Raw genomic sequence first — 25,469 nt, 5'->3', positions numbered from 1 at the left:
TGTCTTCAGTAAAACAATAGACTTAATACATTTTACAAATAGCTTGGTGGGCATTAACACCCATCACCTTACATCTTCACACACAGGCCAGCCTGTGGGTTTTAGTCAAGCCTTGGATTTTACCAAGACTTGTGTCTTTGGGAATGGAGAACTGAATGAGTAATGTTTCCTCACCTCCCTTGAAGCACAAGACATGGTTAGCTGAATGGTGAGTAGATTAAAATCTGTGGACTTCCGATCTGGGTGGGAGAAATACTCTTCGGTACCTACTTGGTTTCAAACAAATGGAGCCATTTGCCTTCTGCTGGACGGACCATGTGGCATGGACAATGAACAACTCTATGATGGCTATTATAAAGTGAGGACTAGATGTCCTTTTCTTCTTTTCCAGATACCACTTAAATCCTTAGATTTTTGTACAGTGCCAAGGAAGGGAAAGAGCCTCCAAATTCACCTGAGATTAAATTTATTCTGACCTAGATAGCAGACTCAAAGCCCAATTAAAACTGATTTATCTAGCGAAATGTGCTATTTCCTGCAGCCGAATGTTGTGGAATAAACCCAGGCTGAGCATCTTGTGGGGCTCCATGGAGGGTGCCCGGAAATCTCAGATAGAGCAAATCTAGAATCAAGGCTACCTGCTCGTCAGATAACGGCTGTGACCTTGCTGGAGAAACAGAGGAGAAGAAATCCTTAAAAGCTCATGCTGAGTCTCCAAATACAGGAAACGTGATGAGAATGAGTATGAAAGATTCTTGCAGAGTGTTTTAAAAATCTCTCGGGACAAGCTAGGGAGGAAAGGAGAAGGATGAAGGCAGGCTCCATTACAGAGGAGATTAATTTCTTTGCCACTTCCAGAAAAACATCAAGGAAGAGAACCAAAAGGCAATTTTTAAAGGTCCCCACTTCTGATGTCAAAAGAATTTTTTTTCATAACAGAAAGAATTTTAAGGTTCAGAACTTCTTCCTAGAGAACAGATATCTTCATTGTCAGAGCTGAACCTTGGAATAGTCCTGGATGGCCACATCCAGACTATTGTGTCCCACAGTTTGCACCAACACAATGAGACAGGTGAAGAGCAAGGTCATCCTTAGAGTGAAAATGATAAACTGCCAGAAAGGCATACGGTTTTCATGGGCTAAAATCCATCCACTGGGAAGAGATAAATCCAAGTCTTTGCACATCATTATGCTGGTGAACAAGAAACCATGATGTCTAGAACAGGAGTCGAGGGGATCTGTTAAAACTATTAGTATTTTCAAGGTAACCTTTGAGAAAGTTTGACCCCTGCCATATTTTAACTGCAATTTAGTTATCACTTCAGTGTTTGGTTATAACACTAAAGTTGCTCCAGTTCTTAGGTCCTTGGGGTTCTGAAAAGGAACTGTTTAGTCTCTGGGAATATGGGTCATCCCACGTAGAACAGGTTCTCTGTAATCCAAGCTTAGGCCCAAAGTCCCCCTTTCTCTCCACATTTTTAACTGTAAGGCTGTTGAAATAAGAGGACAAAGGGAAAGCTTTTCCCATCATGAGCTAGAGAAACATATGCAAAGGAGCATTCCAGGGATACCTGTACCGGCCTTGTGCTGGGAGCTCAAGCAAGCATTCTTCCTATTGGCTAAAGGTCTCACTAGACCCACTTCTAGCCCTAAGCAGGCTGTCAAAGAACATTATACTTTGTCAGCTGCTTATGTATGACCTGGAACATAAGCTGAGAATGTGTGATGTGGAGGAAAGGGAAGAGACACACCCATCCCGAGAGCACTGCACCTGGAGGGGGCAGCGTGCTGAGACAGGAACTGGGTGCTCAGTAAGGTACAAACAGCCCTGTGCTTGCCTTGTTTTTAAAGCAAATGGGAATTTCATGGCTGCTGCTTCAAAGACAAGAATCCACGGCTAGTAATATGAGACTTGAGGCATACCTGGGGATGGATCAAGGAACAAGAGAGGGAAAAGAGAGAAGATCCCATTCTTGGTCCTATAAGAAACCAGACATAGATGGCTTCTGTTCCCCCTTTTCTCTAAGCATCTGGCACTCAGGAGAAGGGGAAGAGGAAAAGAAGGCAGCACTGTCAATAAACTTCACTGGGATAAATCAGTCTGGTTCCGGATTATATTCTGTTGCTGTACATGATCCAAAATGAAAGTGAAGGTATTCTTATTCAGCTATCTAACACCCTTCTCAAATTCCTTGTTTAAGAGAGGGGTATAATCTAGGCATAGCATAGGGGCATAGCTTAGTTAACCTTAGGCTCCCAATCACAGTTATAAAAATGCTATACTGTCCCGTCCCCTTAATCCAAAAAGTGCTAGAAGAAATGCTAGGAGGAGCAAGGGAGATAGGAACAGGAAGACAAGCAAAAGACAAGAATAATGACACTAAAGATACCAAGGAGACAGGGATGTGAGTGTCAGGGGAGGTGACGCAGAGAGGAGAAGCCCATGTATGTGTGGAGGAATTATATCTTCTAGAGTCTCTGATAATGTTTGGCTTTCTCTCTTTCTTTTTTTCTTTCCCATTGAGATGAACTTTCTTAAGTATTTTCTGGACAACATGATGGCATCATCACATAGTGCACACAGTCAAACACAGACAGGATTGTAATGAAGCCAGCTTCCCTCCTTGATTCATGACGTGTGCTCATTCTCCCCGTAGTTCATCCTGATATCGATGCACTACCTTTACCGCTGTCTCACCTTCTTGATTCGCCATGGATTCTTGTCTTTGAAGCAACATCTGCTTTATCTTTAACTATACTGGACCCTTGTGATCTGATGGCTTGTTAGCACCTGCCAATTGAAGAATCAGCAGATGGATTTTTTTTAGACTTTGCTACCACTGACAATTTCCATACCGCGAGGCCCAGTGAAGTTTGTAAGCAGGAAAGGTTTTTCTTTTCTCACTTTTTGAAGATGGCACAGTGGTAATCCTGTGATTAAAGTTCATTGTCTGAATGAAAAAGCTGCGCGCTTACTGTGTCCTGCCATTGTCACAGCTCCTTCTGATTCAATTAGGGACAGCGCACTGGGGGATTTCTACCTGGTTCCCATGGACCTAAGACTTTTTATTTTTATCCCATACTAACTTGGTGTTAGACAAAGCTTTTGAAGCTTCCCAGGGCTAATCTTTAATGGAAATGGAAAGGCAAATGAAAAAAAGCTGAAATAAATTCCAATGAAAGCAGCAAAAGCATTAATTCTGGGAAAGAGATAAAATTGAACATACAGCTTAAAAGAGGCAAAGATGGGTTTGGTAAAGAAAGATGTTAAAAATTTAACAGTGATGAGATTAGTCAAAACAGTTTGGTTTTACGTTTCACTAATTTTATCTACTGGCTGGGGTACCATTTTTTTAAAAAGTAAAATATTACAGATACCAATAATGATTATTAAACATGGTTTGCAGCGAGAGAACAATGTTGCTAAAGCCAAGAATATAAAAATCTCAGCCCTTCTCTTCTTCCTTATACTTCCCTATTTTCTAGAGATACCTTTTCACTGAAAAAAATTGGCATTGATACCAACCAAAAATAGATAATTTTTAGAAACTTTTTATGAAAGCAAGTGGACATGGGTAGAATTATGAAGAGAAATACACCCATGTAGATTAGTCTGGAAAGAACAGGATCGAGTGAAATATTTGCTCTTTGAAATCTAGTTCTGTCATGGCTGCATTATGACCAGGTTGAGACTGAGAAGGGCGAAATGCTTTTCCCCATAGCCCAGCTCAGATTCTCTAAATGAACAGCTCCAAAAAGGCTTCAGACACTGGAACCAATTTATAAAAATTTCACATTGAGCTGGTTAGAAACTTACTATAAAAGTCATGACAAACTGAGTTTTACAGCCCCTCGTTGCTCCACATAGGCGATTTTTATTACAAACCTATACTTTTCTCTGTCCTCCTCTTCTTGGGTGGCAAATATTTTCCACTGGAAATGGGCAATGATGTTACTGCGGTTGTGGATGGTTACAGTCCGCTGACTGGCCAGCGAGATGTAGGTTTTCTCCACGGTCAAGGAGTTCTTGTCCAGTCTTATATTCATGTCTGTGGCAGCTCCATAGAGAGATACAAATATTTTCTCACCTAGGAATGAACAAAGTACAAATAAATTTCAGATTTATTCTAGAATGTTACTTGTAATCTATTTTATTTGCAATTCCAGCTAGAAAATATAGCAGAACCGTTAGATATTTCATTCTTCCTCCATTCCATTAATCTAGAGATAAGACAAGATTGGAAAATTTAACTAGTATGCGACCTTTCTTGGTCATTGCAAGAAATACACAAACTATGAATATCGTGGTGGGTGTTCCAAGATAATTCTTTCATCATAAATAGTTTTCAGTTTTATAGTCTAGAATATAAACCTATGCCTCATCTTTATCCCATACATGAGCTGGCGCCCTGGCTCTAAGCTGATTTTTACCAAATATATCTGAGAAGAGGTTCTCAGCATGAGAGGGATTTAAGTCTAATCAAGGGAGTAGGAAAAAAGATTCAATAACCTTAAAAATAAAAAAAAATCTACTTAAAAGGAATCACATCAAAACAACAGCAGTCAGGGCTGGGGATTTAGCTCAGTGGCATAAGTACCTGCCTTGCAAGCAGGCAGTCGTGAGTTCAATCCCCGGTACCGATTAAAAAAACAAAACAAAACAAAACAAAAAAAAAAAAACAACAGCAGTCAAAACCAAACACACATATAAAAAACACATATATTTGCCATATCTGAGTAGTAGATGAATACATGGAAAACATAAATGAATAAAACTATATTTTAAATTATTAATTTTTAAATACTAGGAACACTTTTGTTTAGAACAGAAATTTAAGTCACTGCCTTGATTCAAAATGTAGTCATCAGCTTGGTTCTTGGAGTAAAAGTGAGGCCCCTGACCTATAAATTACATTCCATTAGGCTTCTGCAATCTTACAGCAGGTATGTCACTTTAACATCAACATTAAAAAAGGAAATGCTTAAGTACTGCTACTGTTTTGTTGGTCTACGCTCTAAATTTTTATTAGAACCCAGAAAGTGTAACTACCTGCACCTTATTTTTTAGTAAACTCTTCTGGATTATTTATTATATGACCTAATTGGCCACTAAATAGACAACTCTTTATCATTTAAAGTTCTTCAAGTCCTATTACTTTGGATACAGAAAAAATAAAAGAAAAAGCTAGCATCAAGACTTTGGCTCAAAGGTTTAAAGTGTTTTTATTAAAATTTATACATTAAGTCAAAATGATACCACCAAAGCACATGCAGTGAGACTGAAATGTCTTCTTCCCTTTCACTGAGTCTCTACCCTGATGTTTGGAGAAAAGAGCCGTCAATATTTTCATGTAAATTTCCTTCTCAAAATGTCTAAACTTTCTGACGAGTGAAACTGAATGATCTGATGGGTGAAAACTTACTGTTGCTTTAACTCACATATTCTTAATTATGGATGATGTCAAACACTTTTTCATAAGTTAATTAGCTTAAGCCATAAAGAAGACCTTCCCTACAATAGAGGTCTACACATAGTCCCCACAAAGGACTGTACCCCCAAGGTGAAGGTGAACTGGAAACCAGATTAGCTCTAGTTCATAGCTGAAGACCACGATGGAATTTTCTATAGACTGCAGAGAACCATCAAGCTCTGAGTTTGGTGGCAATACGTACCGAAATATACAGAAAAACCAACTCATTTCTGTTTAGAGGAATCTACCTGCGTGCAAAGTTTTAAGCTTATTAACATTTTTTTTTTTTTAAGGCACACAGCCCAGCAAGAGTCAGTGCGGGCTGTCCAGGGAGAAAACGAGGCCCAGCGGGAGGAGATCCCTGTCTGCAAACCGCAGGCTGCTGCCAGCTCGGGGAGAGCCAGATCCAAGCCTCTCTCTGTGAGTCAGCGCCAATTGGGGACTGCAGAGGGAGAGAAGCAGGCCCCACAGGGAGGTGATCCTCACCCAGAAACCATATCATTTTCATTGTTTTATTAGGTTTTTCTTTTCTTTTCTTTTGTATATGTTAATTCTGATGGCACGAGCAGACATTTAAAAGATAGCTAGACATGTTATGGAAGCCATTATGTATTTACTACTGGCTTGTTTTGATGTTCTTTATTGCATTTGTTTTTATTGGTTTATTGCTTTGTTTTTATTGTTTCTATTCTATTCTGTCCTGTATGATTTTTAGTATGTTTGAAGGTGGTATCTGCAAGCTATTTTGAAGACAACAAAGGCATTGTAGTAACTATTGTTGATTTCATAAGAATTGGGAAGTCTTGTATCACTTATTCTGGTTTATTTTGATTGATTTTATTCTGTTTATTTTCCTTGGTTTTATCCTCTTTAAAATAAAAAAAAAAAGCACACAGCCCAGCATAATGAAATATACAAAGAAAACTCCATGTGTTAAAATCAGTGATATGAGAAAAATAGAAATAGGCACAGAAAAACCCAGATACTGGGAGTCACCAGTTATAGAACATTATGATTTATATCTAGGTATCCTCCAAGGGCCACATGCATTCATAGGCAGGGCTTTTGGACTGTGACTGAATTACAGAAGGTTTATAGCTGACTCACTGTTAGAAGGTGGGGTTTCTTCAGAAAAAGCAGACCACTGAGCGCATGGCCTCCGCGACCCCTACTCCAGTTCATCCCATTACTCTGTTTCTCTGCCACCACAACAAAACAACTTTTTCCCTATCATGCCCCTTTGCAATGCCATCTTGCCTTGGGCCAATCCTTGACTAAGGATTGAAACCTCTACAAACTGCAAGTCAAAATAAACCTCTCTTCCTTCAAGTTGCAGGTGTCAGTTGCAGGTGTTGTGGTCTCAGTGATAAGGAAGACATAGACCATATAGGAACAAATAGATGAGCTCAAGGCTATATCTAGAGGACAGGAAGAGATTTAAAACATTAGAAAAGAGTCACACTGGAGGATTTATAGAAAAAATAGCTTAAATTAAATAAAGAAAAACTTTGAAGAAAAAACCTCAAGGAATAAATTTGATAAGATAACTTTATGAAAAAAATGATGAACTAGAAGGTAATCTAAAGAAATAAAAGAAATAAGGTACATGGAAAATACACATGGATGGGTAAGAGATCAGGCAGGTGGCATGAAAAGGTTGAACACTTTAATTGGAAACTCAGAAAGAAAGGTAATGAAGCAAAGATAGTTTTAAGAAATGATGGTTAAGAGTTTTCTAGAATTGGTAAGTATTCACAATTCGAAAGCCCTAATGAAAGTCAAGGTGGGTAAATTAAAAGAAATTCATGTCTAAATATACTATAGTGAAACTAAAGAGACCAAAGATAAAGTCTGGAAAGCTGCAAGGAAAAATGAAGTTATCTTCAAAGGATTCACAGCTGGATTTACATGTGACTTTTCAGGAGAAACTACAAAAATATTGGAATGTTATTTTCAGTCTAATGGTATAAACAATGTCAAACAGGAATCTGATGAAGTCTTTCAGCTTTTTAATCCTAAAAATGTCTTTGTTTTCTCTTTATTTTTAAAGGATATTTTCAATCGTAAAAGATCCTAAATTAGCATTGTGTTTTTGAGCGCTGTTTTCTTTCTTTTTTTTGCACTGGGATTGAACTCATGACCTTTACACTGAGCTACATCCTTGACTCTTGACTCGTTTATTTTCTAATTTTTGAAACAGGGTTTTGCTAAATTGCTAAATTGCTCAGGCTGGGCTGGAATTTATAATTTTCCTGCTGCAGCCTCCCACAGTGCTTGGATTACAGGAATGCACACCATGCCTGGCTCTCCTCAAGCACTTTAATAGTGCCATTTTGCTGGGGCCATAGCTCAGGGCCACAGCACCTGCCCTGCAAGTGTGAGGTCCTGAGTTCAATGTCTGGTACCAATAGCAAAACAAAAGAATGCTATTTTACTGTCACCTGAAAATTTTACTGTCAGTATTATTAGCATTACTTTTGTGTCTTTCTTTTCTGGATATTTTTACAATGCCCTCTTTGCTTTAATTTTCAGCATTTTAACAATATGCCTATGGTCAGCTCTCTCTGTCTTTTCATGATCACATGCTGAGCTTTTTGAACATAAGGATTAATCTCAGGCGGGGACAGTTCTCAGTCAATATCTCTTAAAGTATCGTTTTATATTTATTCCACCCATGCTTTTTCTGTTTCTGAGACTCCAGCTACACACATGTTGACTTTTTGATTATGTCTCATTATGGACTTCATTTTCTGTTCATTTTGTTTCTTTCTGTGTCTTAGTTCGGGTCTTTACATAGGACTTCAGTATTTAAATAGGTCTTCATTAATCCTGTTTTCTGCTGCATTTTTTCCACTGTTAAATATATAATTGTTAATTTCCAACATTGTGTTTTTCAGCAAATCTTTTGTGGGAAGCCCTGTAATTGGCTGCCACCTTGTATCTGCAGGCCGCACCACCTTAACCCCCTCTAGGAGTTAAGTTTGGTAGTGAAGCAGCACTTGCCTACCTAGCTTGTTTGGCCTACTGAGGAATAGGCATAAGCTAATCAGCCCACCTTATGAGCCCGCTCAGGGAAATTTGAATTGACCTATAACCCTCGGTCTTGCCACTGTTGCTAAGTTACCTGCTGATGTCTCAGACCCAACTCCCTCCTCCTCAATACCCTATATATTTGATACTCCTTCCTTGAGTAAAGGATACCTGATTGGACTTCTTTGTCTTGTCTCCTGTCTCTCTTTGTGTTTCTTGTTTTCTTTTCATCCCCACCCCCCCCTTTAGGGTCTCCGTGGACTTACCCGCAGGCCAGGAAAGTCTTTACTAAAATCTGAGGAGATAAAATAGGCCAATCTACAGAATAACTGCACTTCTAAACATCAGTATAAAAATCCTAAATAAAAAATTAGCAGCGACAATCTGTCACTACATTAAAAGAATGATACTTCATATCCAAGTGGAATTTACTTCAGGAATGCAATAATGACTCACTATTAGACAATCTATTAATATAGTTATAAATTAAATAACAAATTATATTATTTTCATTGATGATGTAAAAGGATTTGACAAAACTCAAAATACTTTTTAAGAGTCTGTAAAATAGGACTGAAAAAATTAAAGTATAATATAAAATCTCAGCAATTAAAACAACATAGCACCAATGCATGAAGGGGTAGTCAATGGGACAGAATAAAACATCACAACTGAGCCAAATACGTATTGGAATTTAGTATATTATAAAGGCAGCTGTGGGAGAGAACTTGAGTGATTCCCTTAAATGCAGAACAATTGCTACAACTTTGATTATATGGAGACTTATTTCCTTATACTGATATGTGCAGAGCTAACTATGGTATTTCCTTCCCTCTTCAGTTGGCTCTAAGCATTGCAAATAAGGCCAGCCAAGGTGCTGGCACATAATCTCTAAAGCCGTCAGACAGTCTCCTGTTTCCTCTCAATAAGAGGTATAAACACAGCGGGATAGTAGAGCCATCAGCTCCAAAAATGTCAACTGGGTATTAGCCTCAAGATAAAAAGGCTCTGACTCCGCAGGGCACTAAAGTTTACATATCAAAAACTAAAGCAACAGCTTCCTAAAACAATTCAGGTGCTACCTTAATTGAATTATGCAAATCGATCCTTCTGTATGTCTTAATCTCTGCTTTACAGAGATGCTTTTCTCCCTACCTGGCCAGCCAGCTCAAGTTACTCACATAATTCCTGCCATCCTCACTGTGTTTCATCCTAGAGCCACCCTCTTCTTCGCAAGATAATAAATTCTGGGGGAGGCCTAGGTTGAGGGCCTTTGTCCACATCCTCATGGAGATTGGACTGAGGACCCCTTGACTGCCCTTAACTTGGAATATGTCTTGGTGTCTTTACTCTTGTGTGGGTTGCATTGGAGGTGGTAGGTTAAAATTAATTTGCTGGGATTCCAATAATGTCTTAATGGGATTGTAAATATAACTTTTGGGTTGTGAGGAAGACTACAAAAGGGATTACAACATTTGGATGACTGTGCACAATATTTGGGATTATACTAGGCATCATTTAATATCATTGGTATAAACACAAACCTTATGAAAAATATCTTTGGAACAACTTTGTAGACATATGGGAAAATAAAATCTCATATCTTATATCAGAATAAATGTCAAGTGAGTCAAAATAAATGTTCAATATAAAGCCATAAAAGTAGAATAATGCCCAAGAGAATTTCTTTGTAACTTCAGACCAGAGAAAGCTTTCCAACTATGATTCAAACTGCAGATCCTTCTAAATGTGTTAAGAAGTTTGATTACCTCAAAATGAAAAACGAATTTCTGAATGATGCAAAACTCTATATGCAAAAACGAAAGGAAAAAACCTGGGGAAAATATTTGCAACTAGGGGATCAAATCCCTGATACACAAATAACTCTTAGAAATCAATAAGATAACCCAATGGGAGAATGTTAGGTTTGCCAAAAAGAAATATGAGGAACTCCTAGATGTTTGAAAAGATGCTTGAGAGCTTCTAAGCCTTTTGGCTATGATCTGGTTTGATGGAGCTTGGATCCATGTCCAATTGAGAGAAGGGCAAATCATGCTGTGTTTATAACCCGCTATATTAGACTCAGAGAACAGAAGTTTGAAAACATAACTGGCTGCACAGAGTGGGAAAAGGCAAAGGGAATACAGAATGGTTCCACTCTTCCTCAGCCCATGAGGTGAATTTGGCAGCACAGACCAAAATGGCTATGCAAATTACAAAACTGTTTGTCCTTTGGCCTATTTCTAGGAATTTATCCAAGAGAAGAGCCAAAGCAAGTTCAAGGGTATTTATTAATAATGATGGAGTTGAAAAAACTAAAGTATCTATAAGAGAAACCTGGTTAAATAATTTGTGCTACGTCTCCAAGTAGAATACTATACAGGTATAAAAAGGTACACAACGTGAAGGGAAGATTCCAGGATTCATGATTAAGTGGAAAAGGCAAAGAGAGGAACAGTTCCCATAGTATATGATAAAGAAGGAACATAAGACCATTCATTCATGCTTGCTTCTACTTTCACAAAATCATTGGAAGTTCAGCCAAGAAACTAATCAAATATGGCTGGGTTAAATTGGGTGATATAGAAGCAAGACTTTTCAATATATATTTTAAAAGATTGTTTTACTTTTTAACATATGAATACATCATCCATCTAAAAATTTTAATGCAAAAAGGGGTTGTAGGTCCTCCAACACACTTAAGTTGCTAGACAGCACTAACAATGAAAAGAATACAAAACAATACACCATCATATAGCCATCGGATGAGAGTTGGTACAGTCATTTGACAAACCATTTTAATATTCAATTATTATCAGCATTAGATTTCTGTACAACCCAGCAATTGTACTTGTAAGTGTTTACTCAAAAAGAAACACACAGCTGCAGAAGGAAAGATGCTCAATGCAGCATTGTCTTTGAGAGCACAGAATTTACGTACAGCCTTAATATTTGATACACTAAAGCATTATATTTTCACATCCTGTGATACAGTATATTCATTAAAATAAATCAGAGCAGTCTGTATCTACCTGTTTGAATTTTTAAAACACGATGTTGAATGAAGAAAGCAAGTTGGAGAATGCTATGCATGGTACAATATCATTTATGAAACTTAAAACTGCTTGAGACAAATCTATGTACTGTTTATGGGTATGTGAATTTGTAGAAATAGCATAAAAGGCACCTCTTCCAAGGGTACAGGAATTACATAAGGAAAGGGTAGTAATGTGGCTTCAAATCCATAATCACATACAGAAAATAAAACCCTGAAATAAATGTATAAGTCAAAACGTTAAATAAAATGGATGTTGATTTTATTATTTTCCTTGTGGTTATCTGAAATGCTTCACTGTTTAAAAAAATTAAGGGAAAAAAGACACAATGGCTTATTTCATACAGACCTAGGGATCAGAGAGACTACTATTAACCATCTGACTCTCTCACTGAAAAAATGTTCCTTCCCAGAAATATAACAAGAGTTGCCATACTTAATATAAAATCTAGCAATACCATTATTCTCTGTCCAGAGTGATACTAGTCTATTTTCTTTTGTTTAATTTCAACATACATAAAGATATGGACAGCTATTTCGAAGAGAACAAGAGACATTATGGCAGCCATTGTGGACTCCCTTATTGTCTGGTCTTGAAGACCTAAAACACTTTCATCATCCTGTTCTGATCAGTTTAGTACTATATTGTTCAGTATGTATTCACTGTGTGTGAAGATATGGTTAATTATTTGGAAGAAAACAAGAGACAATATAAAGGACAGTGAAGATCTTCAGTGCTCTTGCTTTGAAATCTGTTTCTTAAATTGTTTTCTTATAGGGGCTGGGGATTTAGCTCAGCGGCATAAGCACCTGCCTTGCAAGCAGGCGGTCGTGAGTTCGATCCCTGGTACCGATAAAAATGAAAAAGACAAAAAAAAAAATTGTTTTCTTATGATCTGTTTTGTTCCGTTTAATTTTACCCTCTTTAAAATGGAAAAAAAAAATTTTTAAAAAGAGTTGCCATACTTTTGAGAACCGTCTATTTTTTTTCTTACTGTTGTTTTCAAAAATCATCAGATCCAGAAAGAGAAGAGAGCAATAGCTCTCCTCCTGTCTCCTAAAGAGCAGCTGAAGTACTTGCTTTTTATACACACTTCCCTGAAGAGAAGCTCAAGCGTCCCCACTCCTAGCTACTTAGAAGACTGTGAGGACAGAGGTGGGCATCCTGTGGGAGGGGACGTGGCTCCTGTGCCTTTCCGTTAGTGTTTTGTTCCCTTACAGTGCTCTGGTTCTGTTTTGGGGGTTGAGAGCTGCCATCATTGTAGACAAGGTTAGCTGCAGTCATTTATTATGCCCCCGTGAAGATCTCTTTCGTGGAAGGTCTCATTACCTCTTGCCAGTTGTGCTGCTATCAATCAAGCAAAACTGAATTTACAAAAATAAATGTGAAGCCACCTCCATCACAATACATTTCGTACGGTGGTTTCAGGACCTGGAGACAACAGAGGACATTAAATAAAATTTATGAGCAGAACCATAGATTCTCCAGGGAACAAGTTGATGGAAAAAGTGTTTCTTACTTCTTAGCTATAGCAGGATGAGGTCCAGGACTCTAGGGTGTTGCTGAATCAGAGTCCTTCGGAAGCTCTCTTCCTTTGCTCAGGAAACTGAAATTAAGGAACTTGATGATGCTTAGCCAGCACAGCAACAAGACCAAAATCAAGTTTTCTTATTCTGCACAGACGGCACTTGTAGGTCTGCAGAAAGCGTGTTAACTTTGGGGCACCCCAAAGATTTGAAATCAGGTTCAAGCTTTTCTTAGGTGTAAAGTTATTACGGATCTCTGCTGATGTCCCTTTAAATATTAACACCAATGATCTGAGTCCCTTCTTGCTAGGTAATTTACAGAACCCTTGTTCTACCCCCTCTACACCATTCCTGCCCATCAGGAAGAGTCCTGTCGTCTGCTACCCCCCATCCGAAGTTGTGGGATAAAGAATTATGAAGAGAAAACTAGGCCAAGGAAGGTTTCCCCTGTCCCGGTCTAAAGCCATGTTAAAATGTTTGCTTCTTTTAAAACTACGTTTTGCTGTTTTCCAAATATACTAGCACATAGTCATAGTTAATTGTAATCACCATCCAGGTGAAAGAAAGTTCATGCAGGTTTAAGTTTGCACAGATACATTTAGGTAGATATTACTTAGCAGTTACCACTTGCAAAGTATATCATAGTCAATTACTATATTATATATAGGCATTGCTTTTATTGGTCTTTATGAAGGAAAAGATAAATTCTTTATGATTTTAGGAAGTACACTACAATAAAATACATAAATGACTGGAAAGCTGTCCTGTGAGGTTTTAATATTATAATTGTGTGTATATTTAACAAAAATACATCATCGCACTTTTGGGAGAACTTGCCAACTCCTGACTCTTAACCTGAAATAACTCCTGTTCCGTAAGAGACATAATACACTGTACTTCAGAAAATGCTGACTAAGTGTATCAGCTTTATTTCCTGATTATGCCAGTGGTTAAAGTCACCTCTGAGGTGACAGTAAACTCATCAGGCATTGAAGAGAAAAACTGCTGTAATCCTGTTTTTACTACTCATTCAGTAATCAGATTAACCCATTTTCATGAAAATAATACTAAGGGTCCAGCACTCCTAGTGGTTTAGAAGACTGTTAGGAGAATGGTGGGCAGTAAACACATTCAGTAAAAGTATTGTTTTTTGAAAAGCCAATTCTTAATACTAATATCTCCATGAACTCTAGCATTGTATCAAGTTACTCAATACACAGTTGAAAATTACAAAACTTAAGACATTAACTATTTGTTTTTCTGAGTCAGATAATGCTCCCACGTCTCAGTTTTATTAAAAGGACAGAACTAGTGTACTAGTTGTTGTAGTTTTATTCGTGTTGTTGTTATGTTTTGTTATCAGTGCAGGAGGTGCAGTCTTAATCTCTTCTAGAAGGATAAATTTGTAAAAGGTATTATGTTACTTCAGTTCTTCTAGAGTTTTGGTATAAAATTAAAAGGTAACTAAATACTTTCTGGGGCAAAATCAGTTTCTTAAATTCGATTTCACTACCCATGGGACCAATGGAGAGGAAGAGGGAGAGGGGAGGAAGGAATTGTGATTCAAGAAAACACTAATGCATGAAACAATAACTTTGGTGACACCTTATATGGGTTCCTTAATTTGTAGGGCAGTGCTTCAAATTCTTGTCTGAAAAAGAAATCTGCTAGCAGCACTTTATTAAGAATAGAGCCAGTGGAGAAGCAGAGGTTGATGGAACAAACGGAAATGTTGGAAATCTAATTGAGCACTTCCTACTGTGAAGTATCTTCCTTCTAGAACATTCTTTGGGGGGAGAATGCAATAGCCCATATTAAATTTCCTTCCACAAACTAATTCATATTTCAAACAATCAAATGCTTATTTAGTACAATGGAAAGCCAATGCTCATGGCTGTTTGGAAAATCTCCATGATAAATTGTGTTTAGACAGTCATTATTATTTTTTGCTAATGGAAGGTTTTGGTTAAGGTCATTGAAAACACAATAAAGATGAAGGCATGTTTTATCAGACATCCACTTCATGTAAATGAAAAATGCTATAGGATAGTTCGCTTCTTTCTGTGCTCTTCAGAAAATGACTTTCTTCATTCATTAAAGTTAGCACGAGAACCTCAACGTGTAGAAACCAACCTTTTCAAGGAGCAATTAAATTTTGACACACAAATATTCATTGTGCTTCAACCTACCTTTCCTTTAGCATGAAACTATAAATGTAAGTGTGGGTTTCACTCCACGTTCTTCTATTAGAGTAAAACTGAGATCCAGGATCTCTCAAATAACACAGTTGCATTTCAGACTCAGGGAGAGCCCTCGGATGGTGCTGAGGACAATCCTCAGGGGTTAAGAGTCCGAGTTCTAAGTATGCTTTGGCTTAGGTATGTGACCTCAAGCAAGTCACTTGTTTTTCAGGGCTCTAAGGGTTTTAGTTTCTTATTTGTAAAATAAAATTTGACTATCACTATAGTCTTCTCTCAGGTTTTAACTCTATTGCTCTATGAGTTCTCTAAGCCATTCGGTCTCAAAACCTAATCAAATAAAAAAATTTTAAAAATTTTACCTCGATCATATGAAAACTTATTTATTTATACAGGACACCCATATACTAGACTGTTCATGTTAAATATATTAAAAATACACTGAAAATATTGAAGAAGGATGAAAATATTGAGAAGTAATATTTTATAGGTAATTTACTTAATGTATTTACCAACAATTAATTATTTTAGTAAGAGAAATGACTTAGCTTTTCAAATTTCTAGTATAAAACCTTGTGCTACAGTGAGCCAAAAGTAATTACTAAGATTACATTTTCCAAATACTACTTAGTTTCAGAGACTGGCGCAAATAAAAATGATGCTTCACAAAGATGTGAATATCAGAAGAAAAAAATGTAGTTCTGTCTGAATTTAATGCTACTCATATCATTTTTCACTTTCATCCACTATCAACACAATAACAGAAAGGTTCTGATTGAAATTCAACTAATAACTTTCTCATGGTTATATCAATTAATAGTCAGAAACTTCAAACCCAAATGATCAGTAAGTTCATTCAACATAAAAGGACTGAATAGCACAATTAAAAGATAAAGATTTTCAGACTGAATTTTTTAAAAAACCACCTAGTGATACTTCCAAATGTCAAATTTTAAATATGAAGACATAGAAAAATTGAACGTAAAAAGATGAACAGAATATACTCTGTCCACACTAATCAAAAGAAAGGTTCTATCCTCTATAAATGTCAGATCAAGTAGACTTTAATGTCATAAATCTTACTAAACAGTAAGAGATAGTTCAGAATAATAAAATGGTTAATTCAAGAAGAAATTATATTAATTCTAAATGTTTCATATTAAATATATAGTGTCAAGTGACATAAAATGAAAACTGATGGCACACAAATACCAAAACCCCAGTCATACTGGTAGATTTTAATACTATCTTCCAACAATTGACAAACCAAGGAGACAAAAAATTCATAGAGCTATGCATTAAATGACATGATTTTAGAAATAAACTTAATCTAATTGATAGCTATGGAACTTGTGCCCTGTTCAGGGAACAGGAACATTTATTCAAATAGAACATATTCTGGGTTTAATGTAAGTCTCAGCTAAATTCAAGGTCTGAAATCCTATTGGGTTGTTCAGTGTCACTAGTCTAATTAAACTGGAAACCAATAACAAAGAGATAACTACGACATTCTCGGGTGTTTAAACATTAAACATATTTCTAAGTAGCCCATAGGTCAAGGAAAATATAGACATAAAAACTTTCAATTAAGTGAAGGAAAGTGAAACACGTAAAAATGCATGAGTTGAATATCAAATCATCTTTAGAGGAAAACCTGTATCTTAAATGCATAACTTACAATAGAAAAACTATTAAGATTCAGCTCTCAGATCATCTCTTTTAAGATTTAGAAAAAGTACTAGAAATAAAACATGAGAGTAGAAGGGATGAAACACTAGCAAAATCAATAAAACTGAAAAGAAATAAATGATAAAGAAAAGCATCCAAAAGTTCTCTGAATAAACCAATACAGCTAATAAGGCCTAGATACAGCTCAGTAAATCAAACAGGAAAAATCAAACATGAGTGAAGAAGAGAATTACCAAAATTGATAATGACAGAGGAGAAATCACTAAAGATTCTACCAACATTACAAATACATATGAAGGACTATTTTGAATAATTTTCTGTTGAGTAACTTGAAGATTTTAGATCACATGAAAATTTCATTGAAAATCAGTTTGAGTACATGGGTCCCTAAAATAGACCATTTACTAGCTCATGGAACATATTTAAAATAAATTCAAAAGACCTGAAATTATCCCTTGCATGTTATCGGATCATAGCGCCATGAAATTAGAAATTAATGATAAAAGAGACAGCAAAAATCCCACAAACAGATGAAAACTGAATAACACACTCTTGAGTAATCAGTGGGTCACAGAAGAAATTAAAGGAGAAATTAAACTATATCTACAAGCAAACGAAAATACAAATACAACTTACTGGGATCTATGGGATGCAATGAAAGCTGTCCTCAGAGGCAAATTTATTGCACTGAGTTCCCAGAAAAACAGAACGAATACAAATAAACAACCTGATGTTACACCTCAAACATCTAGAAAAAGAAGAGCAGGTCAAGCCCAAAGCGAAAAGAATGGAGGAAATTATAAAAATCAGAGCAGAAATCAATGCAATAGAAACAAAGAAAACAATCCAAAGAATCAATAAATCAAAGAGTTGGTTCTTTGAAAGAATAAATAAAATTGATAAGCCCCTAGCCAAACTTATTAAAAAAGGGAAGAAAAAGCTCAAATTCATGCAATAAGGAATGAAAAAAGCAAAATCATTACAGACTCTGTAGAAATGCAGAAGATCATCAACACCTATTTCAAAAACCTCTACTCTCATAGGTTTGATAACACAGAAGAAATAGACAGATTCCTAGAAATATATGAAGTACCAAAGGTAGGTCAAGAACACGTAAAATTGCTGAATAACCCAATTTCTATTAAGGAAATTGAAAATGTAATTAAGTCCCTACCTACAAAGAAGAGCCCAGGCCCAGACGGATTCACTGCAGAATTCTACAAGAAGTACAAAGAAGACTTAATGCCGACACTCCTCAAACTCTTCAATGAAATTGAAAGGGAAGCAATCCTTCCTAAGTCATTCCTGGAAGCAAATATTACTCTAGTACCAAAACTTGAGAAAGATCCAACTAAAAATGAGAACTACAGACCAACCTCTCTAATGAATACAGATGTAAAAATCCTCCATAAAATATTGGCAAATAGGATGCAGCAAATCATCAAGAAGACTATACACCATGACCAAGTGGGATTCATCCCAGGCATTCAGGGATGGTTCAACATACGTAAATCAACAAATGTAATCCACCATATCAATAAAGCCATTTCTATAGATGCAGAAAAAGCTTCTAATAAGGTCCAACATTCATTTATGATAAGAATCTTACAGAAAATTGGAATAGGTGGTCTTTACCTCAATATATAAAGGCCATCTATGACAAACCAACAGCCAGTATCATACTAAATGGCCAAAAATTGAAGGCCTTTACTTTAAAAATCAGGTACAAGATAAGGATGTCCCTTATCACTGCTCCTATTTAATATAGTACTGGAAATACTAGCCAGAGCAATTAGATAAGAGAGAGAAATAAAAGGGGTAAAGATAGGAAAAGAAGAAGTTAAATTATCATTATTTGCAGATGACATGATACTCTACATAGAAGACCCCGAAAACTCCATTGAAAGACTCTTAGATGTAATAAATAAATTCAGCAGTGTAGCTGGATACAAAATCAATACTCAAAAGTCAATAGCATTTCTATACACTAACAACAAATTCACTGACAGAGAAATAAGAGAAGCTATAGCCTTCATACTAGCAACCAAAAAAATGAAATATTTAGGAATTACTCTCACAAAAGAAGTGAAAGACCTATACAGGGAAAATTATGATACACTGAAAAAAGAAATTGAAGAGGATCTCAGAAGGTAGAAAGACATCCCTTACTCATGGATAGGAAGAATAAATATTGTGAAAATGGCTATTCTCCCAAAACTCTTATACAAATTCAATGCAATCCCAATAAAAATACCATCACCATACCTCATAGATCTAGAGAAATCACTCCTAAAATTCATCTGGAGCGAGAAGAGACCTAGAATAGCAAAGACAATTCTAAGCAGCAAAGGCAAGGCAGGAGGCATCACAATCCTGACTTGAAGTTATACTGCAAAGCAGCTGTAGTAAAATCAACTTGGTACTGGAACCAAAACAGAGCTGAAGATCAGTGGAATAGATTGGAAGATACAACCACAACTACAAACACACTCAACCACCTTATCTTTGATAAAGGAGCCAAGCAGGTTCACTGGAAGAACGACAGTCTCTTTAATAAATGGTGCTGGAAAAACTGGCTCTCCATATGCCAAAAACTAAAACTAGACCCATGCCTATCACCATGTACTAAATTAAAATCTAAATGGATCAAAATCTGAATATTAAAACAGAAACACTAAATCTATTGGAAGATAAATTGGGTAAAAACCTTGAAGACATAGGAGTAGGTAGAGAATTCATGAACAGGAATCATACCGCACGGGAAATACTTCCCAGAATCAATAACTGGGAACACGTCTTATTAAAAAGTTTTTGCATATCAAAAGGAATCTCTAGCATAGTGAAAAGAAAACCCACAGACTGGGAAAAAAATCTTAGTGAACTCTCCCTCAGGGACTTCTGTCTAAAACATATAAAGAATTAAAAAAATCAGACCCCCAAAATTCAACAATCCAATCCAAAAATGGGCATCTGAGATGAATACACAATTCTCAGATGAAGAAATACAAACGGCAAATAAATACATGAAAAAATATTCATCATCACTACTCATTAGAGAAATGCAAATTAAAACCACACTGAGATTTCATCTCACTCCTGAAAGAATGGTCAGGATCAAGAAAACCAACAACAACAAATGCTGGAGACGCTGTGGGGGAAAAAAAGGAACTCTCCTGCACTATTGGTCGGAGTATAGACTGGTACAACCATTGTGGAGGTTAGTCTACAGATTTCTCAAAAATCTGGGATTGGAAGTCCGATTTGCTCCAGCTATTCCACTTCTAGGCATATTCCCAGAAGAACTGAAAGCTTTTAGGCATATTCCCAGAAGAACTGAAAGATCATACCACAGTGATATATGTGCACCCATGTTTATAGCAGCACAATTTGTAATAGCCAGATCTTGGAAACAACCTAAGTGTCCATCAACTGAGGAATGGATAAAAAAGTTGTGGTGTTTTTATACAATGGAGTACTACTCAGCTATAAAGATTGATCACATTGAGATATTTATGAATAAATGGGCACAGCTTGAGACCATACTCATAAGTGAAATAAATCAAACTCACATACCAAATAGTTTCCCTAGTGTAAGAAATGATACAAATATATAAAAGTATGTGGTAATCATGATTCCCCATTATATTGCTTTGAAGCCTTATGATTTTTTCATTCATTAATTGGAATGGTTTTATTCTGGGTTGTTTGATTTTATTGTCTGTGATGGTATGAACAGGTATTTTGAAGAGAACAAGACATCAAAATAGCTAGCGCAGATTTAATATCATCTTGTTTTGAAGTCCCATCAAGCCTTTGTTCTTCTGTCTCCATTGGTTTTATCATGTTGTATCTTATTGGATTTTATTTTTTTGTTTTCTTTTTTTTTTTTTTGTCTTTTTCCCTTTTTATCGGTACCAGGGATCGAACTCACGACTGCCTGCTTGCAAGGCAGGCGCTTATGCCGCTGAGCTAAATCCCCAGCCCCTCTTATTGGATTTTATTATACGTGATAGTATAAACAAAATTTTATATAGACAAGGAGATAATATAGAGACCATTGTTCGTTTTCTGTTAGTTGGTTCTGAATACCCTGTAATACTTTCATTCTCTTGAATGGTTTTACACTGTCTTGATATGTTTGATGCTATACTATACAAAGTTATACTCAACTATTTCAAGGAAAGAGATACCATGGTAACTACTGTTATGCTGGGTTATCTTGTGGTGAAATACTATGTTGCTTAAATTGTTCTGTTCTGACCTGTGTTACCTCAACCTCCTTTTTTTAAATTTACTTTTTAGATTTTTTTAATGAAGGGAAAAATAAATTTAAAAATAGCAGTATATATTCTAGTAACCATTTTGATTTCCTATTAACTTGATTTGAAGCCCTGTATTGCTCTCACCATCTTGTTTTGACTGATTTTACTCTATTCTGTTTTGCTTGATAGTATCAAGTTTGAGGGTATAGGCAACTACTTTGAAGACAATAAGACTCACTATGATTCCCATTCTGGTTTGACTATTATCTTCTTTTGAAGTCCTGTAATGTCTGCAATGTTTCGGTTTTATTGGTTTTGTTCTGTACTGTTTTGTTTAATTTTATTATACTTGATGATATAGGCAATTCTTTTTGCCTCTGCCACAATGCAAGAGGCATTATGGTAACCATTGTTGATCACCTTATATTCTGTTTTTACATCATGTACTATGTCCATCCTTTTGTTTTGACTGACTCTATTTTGTTTTGTCACATTTGGTTTTATTCTCTTCAAAAAAAAGTAATAAGAACTGCGGGAGTAATAAAACCCAAAATGTGTAATTCTTATTGTAAAAAAGAGAAGAAAAGAAAGTGCTCTAAAGGATATAATTGCATGTGTATTTAAGTGTGTAAGATAGATAATCATAATACTAAGTTTTTGTTGGATCATTGAACAGAACTGTTCGCAGTCTCACTGTTTGAATGTCCATTTGTATGCTTTAATTTTGTATCTTGAACAAGTATTTCTAAGATGACAATATGTAATCTATTAACTAGTGATTTCTTACTGTTTATTTTTTAAAATTCTATATTACTTGTACCCTTTTTGTTTTGTTTTTTTTTCTCTTTCAATAAAATTTAAGAAAAAAAATCAGTTTGCACCTCTTCTTTAAAAAGGTGGTTTGATACAGGTGGTTTGAATAATGTTTTTTAGTCATTTAAGGAAGTAGTAATATAAATCTTAAAAATAAAAGCTTTACCAGGGAATAAAAGAGGAGAATACTTTTTAACTGTTTTTATAAAACCAATTTGTTTTATTAGACCAAAACCCGACAAGGTCATCACATGAAATTTATAGACCACATCTTCTTACAGAATTGAGTGGCAAATTCCTAGGCAAAATAGAGCAAACATAATCTAATGATTTATAAAATGATAATATTTAGAACTTTAATTTATTCCAGAATATAGCAGGAATTTAGCATTTCACAATTAATTACTGCATAGGAAGAATAAAAGTGAAATAATGTATGATAATTTTAAGAAATGTAAAAAAAGTATTTGACAAAATTGAACACCTATCCAAGATTTCCAAGGTCTTAGAAACCTAGTGATGAAACAAATTTTCTTAATCTGATAATCTAGTGAATATCTATTGTAAACATCAAGCTGAACTAACTTTAATCAATGTTCCAGAAAACAGATGATGAGAATGAGGAAGAGTCAATAACCCTGTCAGTGGGATAAAAAAGATGCACAGCCCCATCTCATGCCTAAATTAAATCAAAGACGAGCCATTAACCTAAACACAGAAGCTAAAATTATCACCCTTGTAGAAGTAAATGTAGGAGAATAAACAAAGACAAAGGATGCAAAAGCGTTAATTTGGAAGAAAAATAGCTGATAATATCAAGGATGAAAAATTACTGCTGAGAAATATTAAGTAAATAAAAAATGAGCTAGAGGCTGAGAGAAAAGGTTAATAACATATAATGTAATATATTAATAATATATATCAGAAAATCGGTATTTAGAATATTCAGTTGTAAAGGGCACTTATAAATTAATAATAAAAGGAGAAAAAAATCAAGCAAAAGGCTTACTCACTTAAGATATAGGAATGGCCAAGTAAGCACATGAAAAGATGTTTGACATCGTTAGTCATTAGGAAAATTAAACTTAAAATCACTTCTGTTAGAGTTCCTTTTGCTGGATAAAATTCCTTAACACGTGGCACTTAAAGGAGGAGAGTTTTATTTGGTTCATTTTTGGTCCGTAGTTGACAGGCTCAAAGGTCAGGAGAAGGATGGTGGAAGGATATTTGAGCAAAGCTGCTTAATTCATGGAGGTCAGGAATCACAGCCCAGGGGAAGAATGTTAGAGATCTACTTCTCCAAAGGCACATCCTCAGTGAACCATCTCTACCTGGGTCCCCCCTTCTAACAGTGCGCTCATCCTTGAACATCAGTGAACTAATCCAAGAGTGAGTATAGCCCTCCCGTGCTACAAATCATCTCTGTAAGAGTCTCTTACTCCACTCAAGTTGACAATGAAGATTTACTGGCACACCTCCATTGGAGACCCCTTTACACTCCTAGCATGCCTAAAATTAACAAAACAGTGATGTACACTGGCAAGAATTTGAAGCAATTGGAACTCTCACAGTTTGTTGGTGAGAGAGTAAAAAACTGTCTTGGGAAATCGACATTCCAGATGTGTTGTGAGTTGTACTTGTATTCGCTTACATTTGTCATGAGTTTCCTCTTTTGTGGAAGCCAGTCCAAATTAGGTCTCTCTTGCCAGCAGTGAAGTGCAGGTAATGCTAATGGTAAGACACATAGACTGGGCCACTGGTTGCTTATGTGTTGTTAAGCTGGGCAGTGGGGAGCCAGGACACCCAGTTACAGCTTATAGGCAGGGGCTTGAGTTGACCCGATCAGATGTGCATCCATCCACAAAGCCAGAAACTGGCCTGTGACCTAGATAACACTTCCTTAATGCTCTTTCCTTGGCTGTGAACTTCTGTTTTCTGCCTACTTTTGAAGACACTCTGAGTCCTTCATCTATGAACATGAGTGTAGAAAATGAGAAAGAAATGAAGAAAAGTCACGAAATAATAAACGGAAATAGGCAACCCAGTCACTGACTCCAGTGGGGGAACTCCACATTTGCCAGCAGCGCTGCCAGCTCAGCCAAGGGCAATCTGCAGCCAGTTTCAGACCCTGGCCAGGGTCACTCTAGGCTGCCCTGGTCTTGAAGACAAAGGCAGAAGCAGTTGGGTGCAGCTTGATACTGTTCAGTACCTCTCTGAGGACCCAGCCCTTACCCCAGCGTCCAAGTTGGACTCCGACTTGGTGCAGGGCAGGGCCTGCCCGCTTGATCTTGAATTGCCTGCCTTGCTACCCAGGCTATGAGCTCTGAGTAAAATCCAGCCAGGTAGATGTTATTTTCTTTCCCCCATTCTGTCTTCATTTGAGGTTTCCTGATACTCACAAGGCTGGACCCTTGGTCAGTGGTCTCACAGTGGAAGGTGAATGTCAGGAGCATCACCTTCCTCAGAAGTGAAAAATCCTGGGCCTACCTTGGGAGATCTGTTGCCTCTGGGAACTATAACCAAGAAGAAGCTGGAACTGCCTGAGAGCACACAGTCACAGCAGGGCTCTTTCCCCTGGCCTTTCAGACTCAGTGTTGGGTCTCTGCCACATACAGTTCTTTAACCTCTGGCGCCTTCTTCCTTGAGGAAGACAGAGCCCCACTACTTTGCTCCAAGAAGTAGGGAAAGAGAAGCCACTCAAGACCTCCTTTGGGGCAGAGAACAAGACGGACTTACAGGGTCTTGGGTCCCAGTTTGCTTGGCCAAGAAGTGGGCTAAGGCACAGTATTGACGTTAGCAAACTGTAAGGGGGAGTACCAACTCACGGGCAGGGTGAAGGCATGGGAGACCCAGAACTTAGGGTGTCAGTGGGACCATGGCGTCGGATCCAGGGTGTGTTCTCTTGTGATTGCAGTGTGGAACAGGGCCTGATGCTACATTGGGATTTATATCCCTACTCTTTTTTTTTTTTTTTTGTCTTTTTCGTTTTTATCGGTACCAGGGATCGAACTCACGACTGCCTGCTTGCAAGGCAGGTGCTTATGCCGCTGAGCTAATTCCCCAGCCCCTATATCCCTACTCCTGCAAGTATCTAACTTTGTGATCTTTGATACCGTGCTTGCCTTTCTTGAATCTTGGTGGAGTAATGGCTCACATTTGTTTCCATGAGGCTGGTGCTGTGCTAAATCATTTATACACAGTACCTTGTTAATCCTCATAACAACCCAGTGAAGTATTATATTATTGCTGCTACATATATTTTTTTAGAAGAGCAGACCAAGGCCGAGAGGGAGTAAGTGTCCAGGAACAGTGGGTGAGTGCTATCAGCTGGAGCCAAGCCAGGCCAGGGCTTTGCAGGTAAACACCAGCTCTCAGGTAGGGCAGCCTGGAATCAACATCTAGCTGCTGGGCCCCTGGGCTGGAT

The 25,469-nt window shown here is 36.9% G+C and overlaps 1 protein-coding gene across 1 annotated transcript in view; it reads right to left on the bottom strand.

The window, feature by feature from the left end:
- The window catches only part of Hydin (HYDIN axonemal central pair apparatus protein), a 411,964-nt gene that overhangs the window by 306,535 nt on the left and 79,960 nt on the right, over nucleotides 1-25,469 (bottom strand). Inside the window, exon 8 of the mRNA XM_023565963.2 lies at nucleotides 3,887-4,088. Coding sequence (XP_023421731.2) covers nucleotides 3,887-4,088 — 202 coding nt within the window. The remainder of the gene's footprint in view (nucleotides 1-3,886; nucleotides 4,089-25,469) is intronic.

The sequence above is a fragment of the Cavia porcellus genome, unplaced genomic scaffold, assembly GCF_034190915.1.
Source record: "Cavia porcellus strain 051 isolate PalLab524CR breed Dunkin Hartley unplaced genomic scaffold, mCavPor4.1 scaffold_4, whole genome shotgun sequence".
NCBI lineage: Eukaryota > Metazoa > Chordata > Mammalia > Rodentia > Caviidae > Cavia > Cavia porcellus.
Note: the sequence above shows the minus strand (reverse complement) of the source record. Positions and strands in the feature narration are given on the sequence as shown.